The 18,290-nt window shown below is 39.1% G+C and overlaps 2 protein-coding genes across 2 annotated transcripts in view; one reads left to right on the forward strand and one right to left on the reverse strand.

Annotated features, from left to right (window-relative positions):
- Nucleotides 1-2,772: 2,772 nt before the first annotated feature.
- Nucleotides 2,773-18,290, forward strand: part of RSPH14 (radial spoke head 14 homolog) — a 71,995-nt gene continuing 56,477 nt past the window's right edge. The window contains exons 1-3 of the mRNA XM_030959225.1: nt 2,773-2,971; nt 4,228-4,330; nt 4,513-4,631. Of these exons, the coding sequence (XP_030815085.1) occupies nt 2,773-2,971; nt 4,228-4,330; nt 4,513-4,631 (421 nt within the window). The remainder of the gene's footprint in view (nt 2,972-4,227; nt 4,331-4,512; nt 4,632-18,290) is intronic.
- The window catches only part of GNAZ (G protein subunit alpha z), a 50,662-nt gene continuing 40,478 nt past the window's right edge, over nt 8,107-18,290 (reverse strand). The window contains exon 3 of the mRNA XM_030959224.1: nt 8,107-10,188. Coding sequence (XP_030815084.1) covers nt 9,844-10,188 — 345 coding nt within the window. The 3' untranslated portion in view covers nt 8,107-9,843. The remainder of the gene's footprint in view (nt 10,189-18,290) is intronic.

Genomic DNA, 18,290 nt, shown 5'->3' on the forward strand with positions numbered 1-18,290 from the left:
TGCAACTCCTTAGGGGCAAGATTACTTTCTACACTATCTTTATTTTCTTATATTCTATCCCCCTACATTCTCCTCCATGAGAAATTGCTTTTAAATCACTTCAGGCACAAATATCATCTCAACTGTACCAAGACAGCCACTTCCCCACAAAGAACCCAGATTTGTAGCTGATGGGTTGTTCACCAAAGAAGGTGACATTACAGAATTTATCTATTACCATGTGGAGAGTTCCACTTATGCTACTTGTGACCATATAAACCTCAACAGGTCTTGACCCTTGTTATGGTGTGCTCCTGCCCTTCTGGCCAGCTTGAATGATTTTATGGCAATATTAATGTCTTAATGAATGTCAGAACTATTAGTGTAGTTCTGAAAACAAGAACTCCACAAGTTGGTAAGAGTTTCAAACACTAACTTGCTTCCTGCATATTCTAGTTGTAGTTCAACACCTCCTAAGCAAGGTAAACACTTGTCATGTGTTCACAGATTGACTCAGTGCTCCTCTCCTACAGCTCTTTCACAAACTAAGCTACAAAAACCACAGTTCAACCATCTCAGTGAATGCAAAGTACAGGAGGGACCAAGACAACCACAATTTCAAAACTGAAAGGCTATTTTCACTTATACTTGATGTATTTAATCTAAATCTGACACACACATAAGCATATCCCAACTTACCATATCAACAAATAAGACACACCATTACAGGAAAATAATTTAAGAGATAAAAAGCTGCTACACATACTGAGAATGATGCATATTTTCTCTTCTTAAAGAGCTGAAAGGGGATTCAGTCAGCAGGGAGGGCTGGGAACACAGTGTCTCCATGGCATCACAACCCTCCTTATCTCAACATTGCAAGAACAGTAGTGCCAGCAGCTTCTGTGGATAGACAAAGGATATGAGGAAGGCATACATAAAATAAGTTAATGTCATGACCACTAACAAAATCAGTATTCCAAGCTACAGTGAAGGACAAGACAGAACAACTCACACCAAAAGCAGAGGTAACACTGAGGGACAAGTCTCTGATTTGGTCCTGCTCTTTCCACGCTGAGAAAAGTTCATGTTCTTCGTATGGAAATCAGATGAACTTTTACATGTACACAGTGGACGTCTAATCTAATTCAGGTAAATCACCTGTAAAATAAATAATCAGCTCTAAAAGGTTGCAGAAAAATGAATCCTTTCCTTTTTAAAGTAGCAATTTTTCTTTTATGGATTTTGAAGATCAACAAACCAGAACCTATTCCTGTGATGCATTTTAATCCGGCTGATCAGAATTACTTTGGATTTGTAAAATCCTTTTTAAGAACTTTGATTATTACAATTGTTACTCAGACATAATGAAAAACATCTCAACTACTTCACTATCTGCACTATCCTTTTATAGCACAAGCTGTTCAGAGCTTTTTCCTGATGCCAGATAACACCTGACAATCCAGAACACCCTTAAATTGTGCCACAACATTGCAATGATCCGTTCTTCCCGTGTACCTTCGTCTGTAGAGTTATGTGAAACTAAGTAATGATGGAAACCCTCACTAGCTGTTCATAGTGACATTCTGGAGATTAGGAAAGAAAATCTAGTCCAAAACTACTGCGCTGCCTTCAGCCCTTGTACCCCTGGGCACTCGCCTGCTGTATTTCTGCCCTTAACCGGACCACCATTTTGTTCACTCGGAATTTTCCTCGATTTTGCTCAAGTAAAACTACTTTGAAAACAGGGGGCGAGGAGAGAGACTCCACACTTCAGCAGAGAACCGAGGCAGCACGGCCGCCACTCCGGGACCTCACGGCGACATCCTCGTCCCCTCACGGGTCCCCTCAGCGGCCGCGCCTCAGCCCCCGCCCGCCCCGCTGCCACCTACGCCATTGACGTAACTCCCTCAGCGCGGGCACTGCCAAACGCGGTGCTTACGCTGGTGACGCAGCCGGACCCGGGGCTCGGCGGCGTTGGCCGCTATTCACGAAGAGGCGCGCACGCAAAGAGCGGCCGCTGTGGCAACCAGGGCACGCGCGCGCTGAGGGGCGGCCGGCGCTGAGGGGCGGGAGCGGGGGCTCGGTAATTGCACACGGCGCTTTCGATTATTAAGTTATTTCGTTTGCCTTGAAGGGAGAAGTGGAGTTGTTTAGCGGCTGTTTTAACTTTTGGGTTTGTTTTTTGCTGTTAGCAGTTTTCTTAAGTTGGAGGTCGAAGTGTTCAATCTGCTGAGGCCCTTTCCGTACTGAGGGAAGGGCGGGTGCGGGGGGGCGGCCCTCACGTATTCTATCAAACGTTACCGAATTCTGAGGGCAGGATTTAACCAGATCCCTTTAAAATGCCTTTTCTTTTTTTCCCCTTTGGGAAAAAAAGATGTATTTTGTTTTCCATTGCTTTATTATTTTGAGTCCCCTCCGATTTTGGGCATTGGGCTTCTTCACTTTAACCCTTTAAAAAGCATTCCCTTTATCAATTTTAACGTCCTTCCTTGAAATTTTAAGCTTTCTCTCTTTTTTCTCTCTCTCTTTTTTCTTTACAGTGTTCAGTGAGAATTAAACCAGATTAAGACAATCCAGCAGATGAACACGCATTAGTGCTGATGATGCACGATTCCAGCCTCTTTCACAGCTTCCTGACAGTATATGTCTGCTCAAAGAGCTCCTTGGGGACACAGAGCACTGTTTAAAGTCAGTAGGTGTCTTTACGGTACATTATCTGCCCAGTCACCAAGTGCAGCCGTTTTGAACTATTTTTAGGGATAGAGAGAATCTTTCTCAGGAAGATTTGGGATGGCCCAGCCTCGTATCTCAGCCTACCTCCCCCCTGACATAGACCCCACCAAAGCTGCTCTGGCCTTTGGGAGGAGGGCCCTTCCTAAGCTGAATGAGGAGTTGCAGTCTCCTGAGCTGCTGACGCAGCAGCGGGCACTGATGGCTCTCTGCGATCTGGTCCACGATCCAGAAAAAGTCTACCAGGCAATAGCATTAGGTAAGTGGTCTCTTCTCACTAGCTCTGACACAGTGGGGCAGGCTGAGGGGGCAACCCCACTTCACTTTCTTCCATTACTTTTTCCTTACAATATCTTCCATGATGCAAGATGCCCAGGAAAAATTTCCTGTTTGTTTTACTGTAGAAAGGTAAAGAATATTGTAAGACCATATACATGACAGTTATTATAAGAATTATCATCACTTTAGGATTCATCACTGGCTCGCTGTAAGTTTTATCAACCTCTAAATACAAAAGTAGTGCAGAATCTTTCTTTCCATAGAATCATAGAATTGTTAAGGTTGGGAAAGACCTCTGAGATTATCCAGTTCAACTGTTAACTCTGCCCTGCCATGGTCACCACTAAACCATGTCCCCAGACTTTATTCCAATTTTAGCTAATTCCTAATATAGGCTAATAAAAACCCTCACCTAATTAGTTCAAAGTTAGAACCCCTTAACCATCATCACCCACTCGCCTGGAACTTAATGACAAATTAGAAAACAAAGGAATGTAACCAAATTTATCTCACTCATCAGGACTACATTTGGCCACCACTTATTTAGAAAGCCTGGAAGAATCCTGAGTTTTCATTTTGGGGGGGAAAAAATCCCTAACCACAAGTTTATTTTTGCAATTTTTAGCAGTCTGTGGTATATCCACATAGCTCATTATGTAACACAGAAAAAAATCCTTGTTTGCTACTGCTTTTTTCTCCATTTACTTCCTTTACATTTTTTCCTCTCATAAAAGAGACTAGTCATGTTCAAAATTTATTAAGTTAGTGTTTGATGAACAGTTGATTGCCAAAGCAATGTGAGATTTTTGTTAGTTTGGGGTTGTTAGGTTTTTTGGCTCTGGTGAGTGCCATATGTGCATACACAATCATTAATGGTTCACCACATTTATTTCTGTTCAAAAAAGACAAGTGAGTGTCAATCCTGCAAAAACATGCTTTTCTAAAGACATCAATAGCTCTACTGTCTTATTTTTAGAGTTATGTCACTTTATATTTGCAGGATTAGGATTTAACTTGATAAGGAGTCAGGAGCTTGTTTGTAGCGTGACATTTTTGGCAGTAGGCCTTGAAATTTGAAAGTTTCTTCCTTACTTGAGATATGACAATGAGAATTTCACTGTCAGGACAAGCTGAAAATTCTGAGGCACTTCAAATTGTGAGATAAACGCTGAATATTGCTATTTTAAATTAATGCTGGAAGTAAGAAATGTTAAAATGAATTCTGATGTCTCGTAGGATTCTTGGATAGCCTGAAGGCTTTGCTGGTGCATGAAGACCAAACTGTCCGGCAGAAAACAACAGAAGTTCTCTCTGTAATGGCTTTGCACAGTATTGGCAGGTGGGTGCAATTCCAAAGTTTACTAAATCCTGTGGGAAGTGATGTTTCAGTGAGAAATAAGAACAGCTCCTAAGTTTTGTCAGACAGATGCAGCATAAAGAAGAGCAGTTAAGATGAAATATTTCAAATACACAGAAGTTTGATTACGTTGTGTTAAATCTGTCCTCCATTGTTGTTTTTAGGGAAGGGCTAATACGAAGGGGAGTCATTTCTGCCCTCGCTGGGCTCCTGGATGATCCAGTAGATATCTGTCGGAAGAACACCCATCAGGTTTTTGACATGCTGGCAAGATTACCTGAAGGTAGGAGGTTTTAAGCAGTTAAGTATTCAAGTAGGCAACGCAGAGAGGAAATCAGGTAAATTCACCTATGCTCCAGATTTAATTTATTCAATTTCCCTTCAAACTCATATTTAAAAACAGTCTCTTGTCTATTTTTGCTCATCTTCATTTTCCTTAGTTAACTTAGGTTTTATGCAAGTTAAGGCAACCAGCTCAAGATACAGTGCACTGCATGTTTGAATTGGTATTTCAGAATCTTGCATCAAAATTTCAGTTTTTCCCTTCTGTTCAAGGTGTGGATCAGCTGTTCATCACAGTGCATTAGTTTCATAAGTGTTTTAATCTGAGCATTAGTCTTAGACTTCTCTTCCAGTTGATAAAAATGACAATTAAAAAAAAAAATTCAGTAGAAATGATCAGTTAAAAGACCATGCTGTTTAAATTCATAGCAAAGTATATTGTCTGAGAAATTCAATTTCACTACTGATACTTTGAAAAGAATTAAATGAATGCTTGGAGTCTTACTAACTGTACATGACTTCTAAAAAATCTAAAGATGTATTTTTACACGCAAGCAATCCTTTTTAAAGTCTTCAATAATTCCATTCATATGAAGGATATTAATATGTTGGGCTAAACAACTTTGTGAACATCAGTATGGAAAAGTCTGTAAAAGCAGCTCTGAGTAATTACTCTTGGAAAAGGTGGGTTTTTTGAGTCATGTATTCTGTTTATTTAGATTAAAAATATAATGTATCTGCAGACATATGCATGCCTGTATTTAAGGGCTGGGAGATAAATCCTGGAGCAGAATTGTGTCAGTGTAGAATGGACTCACATACAGAGGGCAATTTAAAAGGAAAACGAAAAGGTGCAAAACTTTCTGCTATGAGAAAATTTGGGGAAGAATCAAGGATAACCACAAATATTTTCCAATAAGTAGTAAGAGTCACAAGGCCTGACGTAATTCATTTGACATATTACCAATACAGAAATAGTCTCTGCTTAGTAATTCAGCCCTTTTCAGCTAGCCAAGAAACTATTTTTCTCTTTGCATTCACTTCCACACCTCACATCCAGAAAATGAGGTAGGATGTTGTCCTAGGGTAACAGGTGTACCTTGGATCAGGAGGTCAGGAACTACTGCAGCCCTCCAAGCTCCATCTGTGCTGCTCTCTAGAGCTGAGGTAATTTGCAGGGCCAATAAAGCAACATGCTCTGTGCTAGACAAAAAGGAACAGAAGCTGGACATGCCCTTGGCATGAAGTGTAGCTGTTTTAACTGGGAAGTGGCCAGTGACTCCAGCTAGCTCTATGCCAGGCCACCTGGTCTTTCTCCAAAAAGGAGTAATTTAGGAAAATGTGGTTATTTTGAGAAAATCCACTTACAAGAGTATTTTTGATTCCTAAATTTAAGACGTGTACCAGTATCTTCAAGAACTGTGGGACAGTTAAAAACCAAAAGGTAGGAGAATGCACAAAGACTGGGAGAACACTGAGGAGTAACATTTCCAGAAGGAACAACAACTTAATGAAAAAAAATGGGCAGAAGAAAGACAAAAATAGATAGATATATATGTTCAGTAGAGGATAGAAAAGACAGAGAAGGACCAGCAGGAGGAGAAAATTAGGAACATTAAAGAAATTAATAGCAAAACTTCCTCTCTTTATAAAAACAATTAGTTGACATATATAATACTGATAATGTTAGTGAAAGGGTGTTATGCAATGATAAATGACCTTGGAAATAGCAACTGCAAAAATAGGTCTAGGAAAAAATATCTTTCATTATGGTGTGGTTAACCCTGGAAAGGTTTAATAATTCTTACCCATTACCTATCCTGTCATTTATGGGTACTTCATCCTTTTAGGTGAAAATTGAGGTGGAATGGATGGGGCAATGGATTTTTAAGCTTGCCAGAACCTGTTTGGAAAGAGCCCAAGAGATAATATTTCTGCTACACTGCTGACTCTTAGTGTCTCCACTCTTTCACCCTTGAAAAATCATAACTAATTGAATGTTTGGATAAGGACTCTTTAAGGATACCTTTTTCCCTTCAAAACTTGTTTTGCTGTATGGAGTGCAAATGCTGAAAGGACAGATGGCATTCTTACTGCAGCAGATGGGACATCTCTTCTGTGAATGTCATTGTTGCCCAGGTGAAGTGAAATCCCAGCTGTATTAATGCAGCTCTTTCAGGTGGCAGTGCACTGCATCACTGATAAACCTGAGAACTGAGAAAATAGATGCAAATTTATTGCATGATTTATCCAGGTGGATGACTAAGAGTCAAGGGATTTAATTTCAGCACCTGTCTTCAGCCAGCAGATTTTTTTAGTTCTAACTTTGCTATGCCTCAGTTTTCTTATACAATCAGAATTTTTATAAAGAAAACTCTCTATAAAACATAATTTATTTCAACATCTTGAATTCTTCAGAGAGAAAACAGAGTAACCATGAATTACTCAGAATACTGAAATCAAAAGCATCATAGGAATTAAATTATTAGAGAGTTAATAGCAATAAATTGCTATTCAGAAAACATGATTATGTGACCTGATTATTTATACATAATTATTTACTTATTTGTTCCTCCCCATGCCTCTGATTTTATGTCAAGTAGGAGCACAGGTGGTGCTTCACTTTTATTTCTGCTTTCCAAGATAACTTTCACTCAATGAGGACTGGAACGGGCTGCTCTCCTTAGAAATCCCCTTTGCCCTTTGTTAAAATGTCCTAGGTTCTCCACCTCATCATCTCTAATACTTATGATAGAATGACCTGCTTAGTTGAATAAAGATTTGGTTTTTAATATAAAGTGTCTGTTACCCTCCTGATAATTGACTCCACTTTTTGGTTTTATCCAGCTTTCTTACCTGGAAGCCATGCTGCAATGAATGCTGGTGTTTTCTTGTCTCTTCTTTCACTAATCTGAATAGGCCACAGTCCATTGAAAGAAAGAGGCGAAGGAGACACAACATCTAACAGGCCATTCATTGGGCAAGGGAGCCCTGACTCACTTCCCACCTTTTCCACAATTCAGCTGGCTAATAATTGGATATTACATGTAAAAAAGCAAATTAGACTATAAATACTGCACAATTTCCCAGGTAAATGATAGCAATTTATAATAAACAAAACTTAGAGGAACTTGTACTAGCAATTACTATATACAGATTTTAGTAAACTTGCCAAGCCAAGCAGCCTGAGTGCAAATATCCCAAGCAGGCAGCAGCTCCTCACTACAAGTGAGACCTAAAAACTCTCTGTGTGCCATGACAGATCTCTGTGCCTTTATACCTTGAAGGCACAGCCTCATTTGCTCTTTTGCCTCTGCTCTTTAGGTGTAACAGGTGGCAGGGAATGCTTAAAGGGACCCCATGTCCTCAATACAGGGATAAAATATCTTGTTCAAAATTAGGAAAACTTCACAAGCATTAACCAATCAAGTAACTGTTGTAACACTACTTAATGAACACACTACAGACACATTCAGTATCATTTGAATTATTTATTTTTGAAGTGGACAATTTAAATGTTGATGTTATTAACCATTTTGTTTTAATTTTCTTAGAGCCCTTGGCTGAGATTTCTTGCACTAATCATAGTACATAAGGGGAACAAAAGTAGAAGGTGATTTTCCAGTGTGCATGTGTGTCTGTGTCTCTGTGTACTATGTGCTTTACAGTTATCAAACATTTATTTACACACCAACTTTACACTGATGTCTTTAAGAAGTCTTTTCTATGGCAGGGGAAAGAACCAACTGACCAAAGACTTAGGTCTATATAATCCATATGAGATTTTCCAGTGTAGTCCCACAGAGCTTCTTATGCATTCAAACTTTTGCAGGAATGTTACTCCATCCAGTAGTGTTTCTTTATGAGATGAAACCTGGAGCTGAGGATTGCATCTCTTCAGTTTCCTTAACTTCACTAAACTGTAAATAATTTAAATTATTAAATTGAAATAACAAGACATTTAGTTATTGTTCATATCGCTCATCTTTAACCTTCTAATAACACATCACAGTTTAAAAATAATTTTAAAAACCAACAAAAAAAGACTTTTGAGGTTATACACTACACAATCTCCATGGCTCCTGCTTCTTGGGAAATCTGTTATAATATTACAATACCCAGAAGGTATTTGGAGCAGTGGAACAGAATTGTCCGTTGGCAACTTTCACATTCAGCAATCCAGACACTACAACAATAATTTAAAAAATTGCTTTGTGATTTATTTTTTTAATCTGTATTAAAAAAGGAACACTAACCTACTTCTTAAATATAATTTGGTTTTTCATGAAACACCACAAGATTTGGCAAAAAAAGATGTAAAAGAAGACTGTTTTGATGTATAAAACTCCTTAACAGTAGAAGAAACACCGACCTTAATTTGGCCTATTCAAAGATTCATTTCATGTAGTTTTGCTGCATATTTGAAGCCAGAAAGAGCAGAAAGAGCTGCTAGTCAGTTAGGAACTCACAAAACAGTTGCGCACCAACAATTCCTTTAATAGGCAAAGTGTCCATGAGAAACAGTAAAGTAAAGCAGAGGTGTATACATAGTATATGCTGAGAGTCATGTGCATGTGCATACATGATGGATGTGTACATACTCTTGACTGTGGATACCAATAGTGTGGGTGCATGCCCACTCTCTACAGATTTAAGAAGTATTTTGCTTAAACTCTCTCATTCAATAGCTTCTGGTTTGAACTAGCTTTTCTCCCCAACACAAGCATTCTGCTCTCCACCCTGCAAACAAGTTCATCTGTCACTCACCAGATTTATATTTTTATGTCAATAAAATTTTAGGACAACTGGATGAAGAGTCATTTCTTACACAGAACATGATAACACTGCCACTGTAGGAAATGGAATGAGACAAATGGAATAAAAGTGCAGTGACTGTGGTGAAACATCTCCACAGAGTTTGGCCTCAATCTCTTTTTTGTTTTTGTTTGGGGTTTTTGAGTTTTTGGTTGGGTTTTTTTTTTCACTTGGGGTGTTTGGTTTTCTTGGAGAGGAGGCTCTCACTCTCCAGAACATATATTTGGGGAAAATTATGTAGCAGGTTAAGGGGGCATAAGAGGAACTGTGTTCATATATCAGATTTCCCCATTTTCTCTCCTTGGGCTATTAAGCATTGCCCAATTTTTTTCCACCGAAGTGGAAGAAGTTAGCCCCTTTTTTATCACTCCAGGAAAACAGATTAAACACAAGGATTCTTAGCAGAGGCCAATGTATTTGAGATTGTTCTGAATGATGACATCTGTCACTGCATCAAACACAAACTGTATGTTACTGGTATCAGTGGCACAGGTGAAGTGTGAGTAGATCTCCTTGGTCTCCTTGTTGCGGTTCAAGTCCTCAAACTGCCGTTGGATGTAGACTGCTGCCTCCTCGTACGTGTTTTGGCCTTTGTATTCAGGAAAGCAGACTGTTAAGGGGATGCGTCGGATTTTTTCTGCCAGCAGATCTTTCTTATTCAAAAAAAGGATGAGGGAAGTGTTGATAAACCAGTTGTTGTTGCAGATGGAATCAAAGAGACGCAAACTTTCTGCCATTCGACTCTGTAGGGGAGGAAACAACAGTGTCAGCAATAGTGCTTCAGCAGAACTGTGGAAAGCTCACAGCTCTGTCTGCTGCCCTGAGCAGGTGAACTCCATTTAAGAGCAATTGAGCATGACCACCACAATTATGTTTGGAAATTAAAATCCAATGCTGCTATAGACTGAAAGAAGAGAGGTCTGTTAAAAATCAGCAGCTGTCTTGAATGTTCCTGGGGTATTGCTGCCACTGTGACATTTACACTGATGCAGCTGGAGCTGTCCGTGGTACCAGGCTCTTGGGAGGCTGTGTTTATTGCTTGGTTTACACCTATAAGTAGGTGTAAATAAATGTAATGTTTTGAATAGGAAATATTATAGATTATTAAAAGATATATCACTCAAGTATTATCAGAAGTTGATACAGAAAATGTCTTAATCAGGCTTTTTTAGCAAGGTCATTATTTTTTTCCAGCCTGCTTAGGTTTCAGAAAATGTTATGCATACATCATGAGTCATGGGAGTGATCCAGGGTAAGTGAACAGCAGGGATTTGGGATGTCAAAAACCAAGGGTATATTTGGTTTACAAGACTATTTGCAAATATGTATGTGTTCCATTTATCTGGCTTGTCTTCAGAGGGGATGAAAATAATTGGAGTCTGGGCATTTTTGTTGTTGTTTAACTGTGAAGTATTCTGGCCAGTTCTCCAGTTTGGAAAGAACAAACAGTGGAGGAAAGAGGATGAGTTTGGTTTTAATTAGAAATAAAGTATTTCTAATATAAATTCTAAATTCTCCTGAAATTCATATCAGTTGTGTCTAGTGCATCTCCCTTGACTTTAGGAGTCACCTGGTGAGAGGAAGAGAGAATAATCATGCACTGTTTATTACACAAAAATTAATATGAAAAATATCATTTATTTAAAATTTACTTTTTATGTGGTTTTATTTGGAAATTAAATATATTGTATTGTTATTATTTCAAAGGAAATCTGCAACAGTTTTGTTCATTATTGTTGCACTAAAGCTGTACACTGAAAAGATGCCTCTTAAAAATGCATAGTTACTGAAATAGGAGCAGACTGATTTACATAAGTTTTTCCAATTACCTCTTATACTTTCCTCACTTTGTGTTATTACTCCTTTTCATTTGCTAAGGGTTGACTTGTTCAGAATTGCATCCTGTGTTCTGTGAGTTCCACGGAGGCTCTGCTGTAGCTCTGTGTTTGCAGTGCAAGCCGGGCTGGTGCCATTGCTGGTCATTCCCAAAGCCCCAGGAGCGCCGGCAAGGCTGGCACTGCCGCGGCAGCCAGGGGCAAAGCTGACTCACCAGCCTCTCGAGGCACACTGAAACACAAGCTCATCAGACAGTTCTGATTTGGGGCTGTTTGTTTACCTCTTCCTTTGTAAGGTGGGGTCATCTGACACTCCAGCCTAGTTTAAATATCAACAGATTTATAGGTGTAAAAACATAGCTTTAAAAATATGTTTGTGCATTTCTTTTCACAGTGCAAATACTGACACAACAGATAATCTCCTGAAACATCATAGATCTGTTTTCAAATACTCCAGATTTCCTTTCCTGATTTTGTAGCTGATAAATAACCAAGCAAGAAATTTTTATCTCAGTCAAAATGCTTTTGCTACTAATAGTCTGAAAAAAATCTTTTAGAGCTAATATAGCTTTTTGGCCAACTCTCAGAACAATCATACCAACAGGATATTGCATTTTAAGAGGTTTGTGTTCATTACTGTATTTTGTAGTGAATCATAACACTGTCTCTCTACTACCAAATCCTCCATTGGAATCTGTAATCCAAGAACAAAAGCAGAGAGTTAAAACCCTTCCATAAACTGGGAGATGTTATGAACACGTACAAGAGGACAGACAGTTTTAAATTACTGTAAACTTGGTGATCTCTTGTGGGATGTAATGAAAATATTAGTAAATTGTTGATCTTGACACCTAAGAAATTTCTTCTTCAGTGTAGTATTTTAATATTGGCTCAACATCTGAAATTCATAATATCCTTAACTAAACTGAATACCATTTCTTTTAGTTGAAAAGCAAGTAAGCCAACCAAGAATCATTTCTAACAAAGATGCAGGTGATATTATGCCATTGCTAGGCTGTGGTTGCATGGTATAAATGTGTAATATACCTTGGGAAATGAACCCCCCAAATCCAGGTCATGATTTTAATAGCCAAAGAAGGTAAATGTATCAATGAACAATGAGGAAATGTATCAGAAAGGAAAATCCAAGTCTTGAAATCTTACAGTCATACAGTGGTTCAGGCTGGAAGGGAGCTTAAATACCATCTAGCTCCAAATGTCCTGTCATGGCCATGGACACCTGGCCTTGAACACTTCCAGGGATGGAGCATCCAAATATTCTCTGGGCAACTTGTACCATTGTCTCCCCATTCTCACAGGGAAGAGTTTCTTATTAATACCTAATCTGAATCTACTGTCCTCCAGTTTGAAGCAATTCCCCCTTGTCCTGTCACTGCAGGCCTTTTATTTAGTCTCTCTCCGTCTTTCTTGTAGGTTCCTTTCCTGTACTGGAAGGCCACAGTGAGGTCACCCTAACCCTTGTCTTCTCCAGGCTGAACAATCCAGTTTTTCTCAGCCTTTCCTTACAGGAGAGGTGCTCCATCCCTCTAATCAACTTGGTGGCCCTCCTCTGGACTCACTCCAACTCTGGACTCACTCTGTTCTTCCTGCTGGGACCCCAGGGCTGCAGGCAGCTCTGCAGGTGGGGTCTCGCCTCAGAGGGGCAGAATCCTGCCCTCCCCTGCTGCCCACGCTGGGGCTCAGCCCAGCACAGGGAGGTTTCTGTGTCCCTGCACACACGGACAGGGCAGGGCCAGCCCTCACCCACCAGCATCCCTGAGTCCTTCTCCCCAGCACTGCTCCATCTCCTCATCCCACATGATTTCTTGCCATATCTTAAGTGATAAATCCACAGTTCTAAGGTCGAGGCTGACACTAAACATACATGGTATATTCACTCATCTACTCCCAGCAAAACAGGCTCATTTCTGCTTTTGACAATATTGTAAAACTACTTCACATATCATAGGGAAAGTGAACTTGAGAGGGTTATGGCTTATTATAATAAAAATAGAAGAAATTGTTGTATGACTCCCAAAGGTGTCATAAAACAGTAAAATGATGGTAGGCATTCTTCTCTGCAGTGTCTTTTCCAGTTCTGGAATCCTGAAGGGAGTACATAGCCAGGTGGTCAGAAAAAAATGTGCTGCTGTAATTTTATAATTATACACAAGCTGGGGTATAAGCAAGATAATGCCAGTGCCTTACCCAGATGGCCTTGTTGGGGGCTAATTGCAAATTCTTCTCGGAGCATAAGAACAAGAAGTTGGTTGCTTAAGGGAAAGAACATGCTAAGGAACAGATGGTTGCTTTTATGCTTCCAATAGTTTGCAGAGGCACAAGAATCCCTGGTCATCCTCTGGAACAGTGGAGGTGTGCTTAGCAGGAAAGAGTTCTGAACAAGTAAGCATTTTCAAAAGGGAAGACCCAGTTATCAAGATAGCAAGTAATTAAAAGAACAGAGTTTGTAAATGGAGCCAAATTGTAATGTAGTATCTCCTTTCAGCTTTCACATTAAAGCTTTCTAGTCACAGCTGGGAGAGCTTTGAAATTAAAAATGAAAAATTATGAAGAGAGAAACTATCACAAATAGGGGAATCAACTGTCATTTGTATTAAAAGCTTAAGGGCTTCATCTTTCAGTCATTATATCTCTTTCATCATAATTATTTTAAAACTGGGAGGTACTTGGGGATTTGAAGACCCTAACAAAACCAAGTAAAATTTTTCTTGTGTAAGCCATAAACAATAATGAATAAAATTTGTTCAGGAATAGTAATATTTACTTTCTAGAAAAGTTAGAAAATCTTTAAATGTCAGTAAATCTTGGAATAACCAGTGGAAGCTATTGCCATTTTCCTGTAGAGGCTTTCCTTGCAATAGTGGCTGACATTTAGCATATGCTGGTAGCTATGAGCTATTTCACAAAATGGCATGAAACTCTCTATTTCAAATACCTTCTTTAGAGATCCATGACTTAAAATCTTCTGAAGAAAGCAGATGAAGCTAAAGTATTTGAAGAAGGGGTAGTGGGGTAAAAAGGTAATTGAATCAGTTGGATGTTTTTCCTTAAGTTTAATAGACAAAAAAAAAAAAAAAGAATCCATTTTGAAATAAGGACAGTCTACAAAACAAATGAAGGAAATACCATTGCCCAGGACACTCATAGTCAAAGTAGTTCAGGAATTCAAACAATGCTTGAGTAAAAGCAGAGGGAAAACAGAAGAATTTCACAAACAAAAATACAGAAAGCAAGTGATAGCTTGGATAAATACAAAGAGACACTCTTGTAAAAAAGACTACAATGAGTGCTACTTGAAATGTCCTTCCTGTCCTTCAGTCAGGCAGTCCTGACTGAGTGCTGGGTAAGAGGCATACAAAACTATTGTATGATTCATCTTTTGTTCAAAGGAAGAAGACTTCTACAAGGATGTATATGTTCAGGTCGCTGCTGGACAAAATGGGGAAAAATATGATAATTTAATGAGTTTTTAAAAATTTATTTCATCTAAAAATCCAAAAGAAGAAACTATCAGTTGGAGAGAAGTAAATAAACTTAATCCAACACCTCTCAAAGAAATTAAGAACTCCACTGAGGTAGAATTAAACTGGGATAAAACTCTTTACCTGGGTTGTCCTGTATATATCTGTTTCTAGCCTTGGCATCTCCCAGGAGGGATGGGGAAAGCAATAAGGATTTGACTAGACAAAATTGTTTTGGTTTCTAAACTTTTTCTTCCCAATCCAAGGAGCCCAAAATTCTCCTGGAAAATGTTGGAATTCTAAACTGTCAGAATTAGAAGAGGTGACATAGAAAAGTAAGCCCCACTGTGAATTCACTAAGAAGTGTTCTTAAGACACTTAGCAGCTTAACTTATTCTGCCAGCAGACAAACTCATTATCCCATCACCCAAACAATTTATTACGTTGGTCTGAAACCACTGCAGGAAATCCTGCTCAGTCACGTTGTAAACAAAACAGGCAGCAGCTCGGGCTAATTAAAAGCAGCAATGTCAATATAGCACCTATCACACAGATCCATGCATGCACATGCCACCTATTTATGTCCTTCCTACCAAAATGCCTTTCAGTATCCTGCATGTGGGAGGACTGTGAAGTGTAGAAAGGTGAAAACCTAACACGGTATGTTAGTTTATGTCACCACAATGAAGGGAAATTGAAAGGGATGGTAAAAGGTTTTATACTGTGGGAATATTGAATCTCTAGTATGAAATGAGCTTATAGAAGGCTGACAAACATATGTATTATAAAGTGGAACCCTGAAGAAATTTTGTGTGATTTGGTAGGGAGATATCTATTTATATTATGAAGGCAAAGAAATTTATTAAGCCTGAAACAAGTTTGTTTTGAATTTTTTTAAAATCAGATTCATTCTCAAATCAAGAGGAAACTATATATAAGCAAGCAAAATTTGTAAGCTACCATATTAATCATCCTTTATTTTAGAGGTAATGTCCTGTAATTGTTCATACTTACAGTTTTTACATGCAAATGTAGAACTGGTAGAGGAGGCAGTAGTCAGTGTTTGATACCTCTTTTTCAGAGAAGCAAGAGAAAAAAGACCTTATAAAGTGGTAGTGCAGCCTACTGTGTCCCATGATGGTTTCCTGTTGAATATTGCTATTGTCTTTACACAGAACTCTGTAGATGATAACTGAATCTGGCAGTGTGAATGAGAATTACAAGAGGACCTTTAGGCTTGGCTATTGTATGAGATGACAATGAACAACATCATGAATATTTTATCATGTATGTTCTCTGTGACTGAGAAAACCCTGCAGTGTTACTAAGGCTTACTGTGGACTAAACCAGACAAAGCAGATTTCATTGGGAATATTACTTTAACAGAATCCTGAACATTTGTCTTTGAAAATTAATCCCTGACACTTCTCAGGCCTGCAGCAAGTCATGTCTTAGCAGTGCATGCTCAGTTAAACATTGGTATGTAGTTGTTACATATGAGTAATACTTGTGCCAGTGACAGACTGGGGTAAAGCAATCTTTAATACTATCTATCAAAATTATTTTATATTCCTAGATCAGAAACAATGCAGAATTGTTAATCCTACTAAGTAGAGTCTGACACCAAGCTATGGTTGTAGTGAAGGAAGCAGAGCAGAGAAAGAAGTTTGCTTAAATTTCCTGACTGGAGGATTAGATTTTGAGCCAGGGGATTTCCAAGCAAAGGAGCAGGACAACAGGTGCTTCTGCTAGCACCTATAAATTAAAGGGAATTTAAAGAAAGGATACATAGAAAACTCTTAGAAGAACAGTGGAAAAGGTTACTGAGTTCAAGGGTCAGAAAGGGTGGGACATTCATCATTCCATAGAAATGCTAGAAGATCCAGATAAAGGCTACTCCTATATGTCTGGCCAGAGTATTAGAGGCTGTTCCACAAACAAGAAAAGGGGCAAAATTGAAATGGAGAAGTACTCATAGACTGATTTATTGCTTGTGACTAGCTATACATATCTTTTAAGTAAGCTGAAATACAGGAAAATTATATTTAGAAGTCACAAAATGGGCTTGTGATAGGTGCTATATTTATCATTACCCATAAGAGAATTGCAAGTCCAGAGGAAAGTTCTAGAAAAAGGTATGATCAAAAAAATAGAAATATAGGGCAGTCAATAGTGGTCCTGTGCCTGACAGAACAGCTACACAAGTCAACATTTCTGGGAAGCAGTAATAGGGATAGATTGGCAAAAGTAATGCTGCTGCAGCTGACAAAAGAAACTTAATGTCCCAATGGGCCAGCATAATAAAACCTGCACATTTCCCAGCCAGTGTCCAGCCAGGGCAGTGCTGCCAGGCCTGCAGTAAAAGTACCCAAGAGAATCACAAAATGGGCAGATAGCTTGGATTTTATCCCTAAGGGAGAGCTTGGTGTGTTTCAGTTGCTCAGCAAACAACTGTTAACACTCTGCTTTTACTGCCCCAAAGTCAGCAAAGTTTCATGCTACAGAAGCCTCTGGCTGCTGCCTTATGAGTGCATGGGCTCTGCTCCTCTTGGATCACTTTGGGGCACAAGCAGTACTAAGAGGGCAAATATCCCATAAAGGGAATAGAAAAATAAATCTCCAGGGGCTTTCACAGTGCCAGCAAATTAAGATTTCCTGAGTACAAATTAGGATCTTCATGTCATTCTAAGAAGTAAATTTGCAGCATACAATACTTATGTTTGCTTTGGGGGGGGTGGAGTTTTTTAAGCATTGTACAGTATCCCAGGTGAGCTGCATATTTCTGGAGGTTAGCAAAAAACTAGCTTAAAAACATTTTCTTGGTAAAAGCATATTCATTTAAAATGTCACAGTTCTTGAAAATATATTCAAAGTGTCATTAAAATTCATATTTCAATTGTAAATATCTGGGTGGTTTATCCTTAGATTGAGCTTTTTATATGGTAATAGAGTCCAGCTTTTCTATTCCTGGTAATAATTATTTGCTTTCAACACTTACTCAGTGTTTTCAAGTGGGGTGGGTTTTTTGGTTTTGTTTTCTTCCAGGTCTTTAGATTGCTTACTTAGCTCAAAGGCAAAAGGAACATTTCAAGCATATATTCCACACAGCTAAAATATTGCAGAGTTTTACACGTAAAGTGGTCCAGTGGTCCTTGTTTGAGACCCTTAAGCTTACTGTCAGCCTTCTGTGTCTAGACATTGATAGAATCCCAGAATGGTTTAGGTTGAAAGGGACATTTAAGGTCACCTAGTTCAGCTCCTGCCATGGCAGAGACACACTCTGCTAGACCAGGTTGCTCAGAGCCCCATCCAGCCTGGCCTTGGGACCCTTCCAGGAATGGGGCATCCACAGCTTCTCCAGGCAACCTGTCCCTGGGCCTCACCACCCTCATAGTTAATAATGTCATCCTAATTTCCAGTCTGGACCTACCCAGAAGACAGAACTTAACTCTGCAGTGACCTTCAAGGAGAGGCTGAGGGAGCTGAGCTGGTTTGGGCTGGCAAAGAAGAGGCCAAAGGGTGACAGCC

Source organism: Camarhynchus parvulus, chromosome 15, assembly GCF_901933205.1.
Source record: "Camarhynchus parvulus chromosome 15, STF_HiC, whole genome shotgun sequence".
Lineage (NCBI taxonomy): Eukaryota > Metazoa > Chordata > Aves > Passeriformes > Thraupidae > Camarhynchus > Camarhynchus parvulus.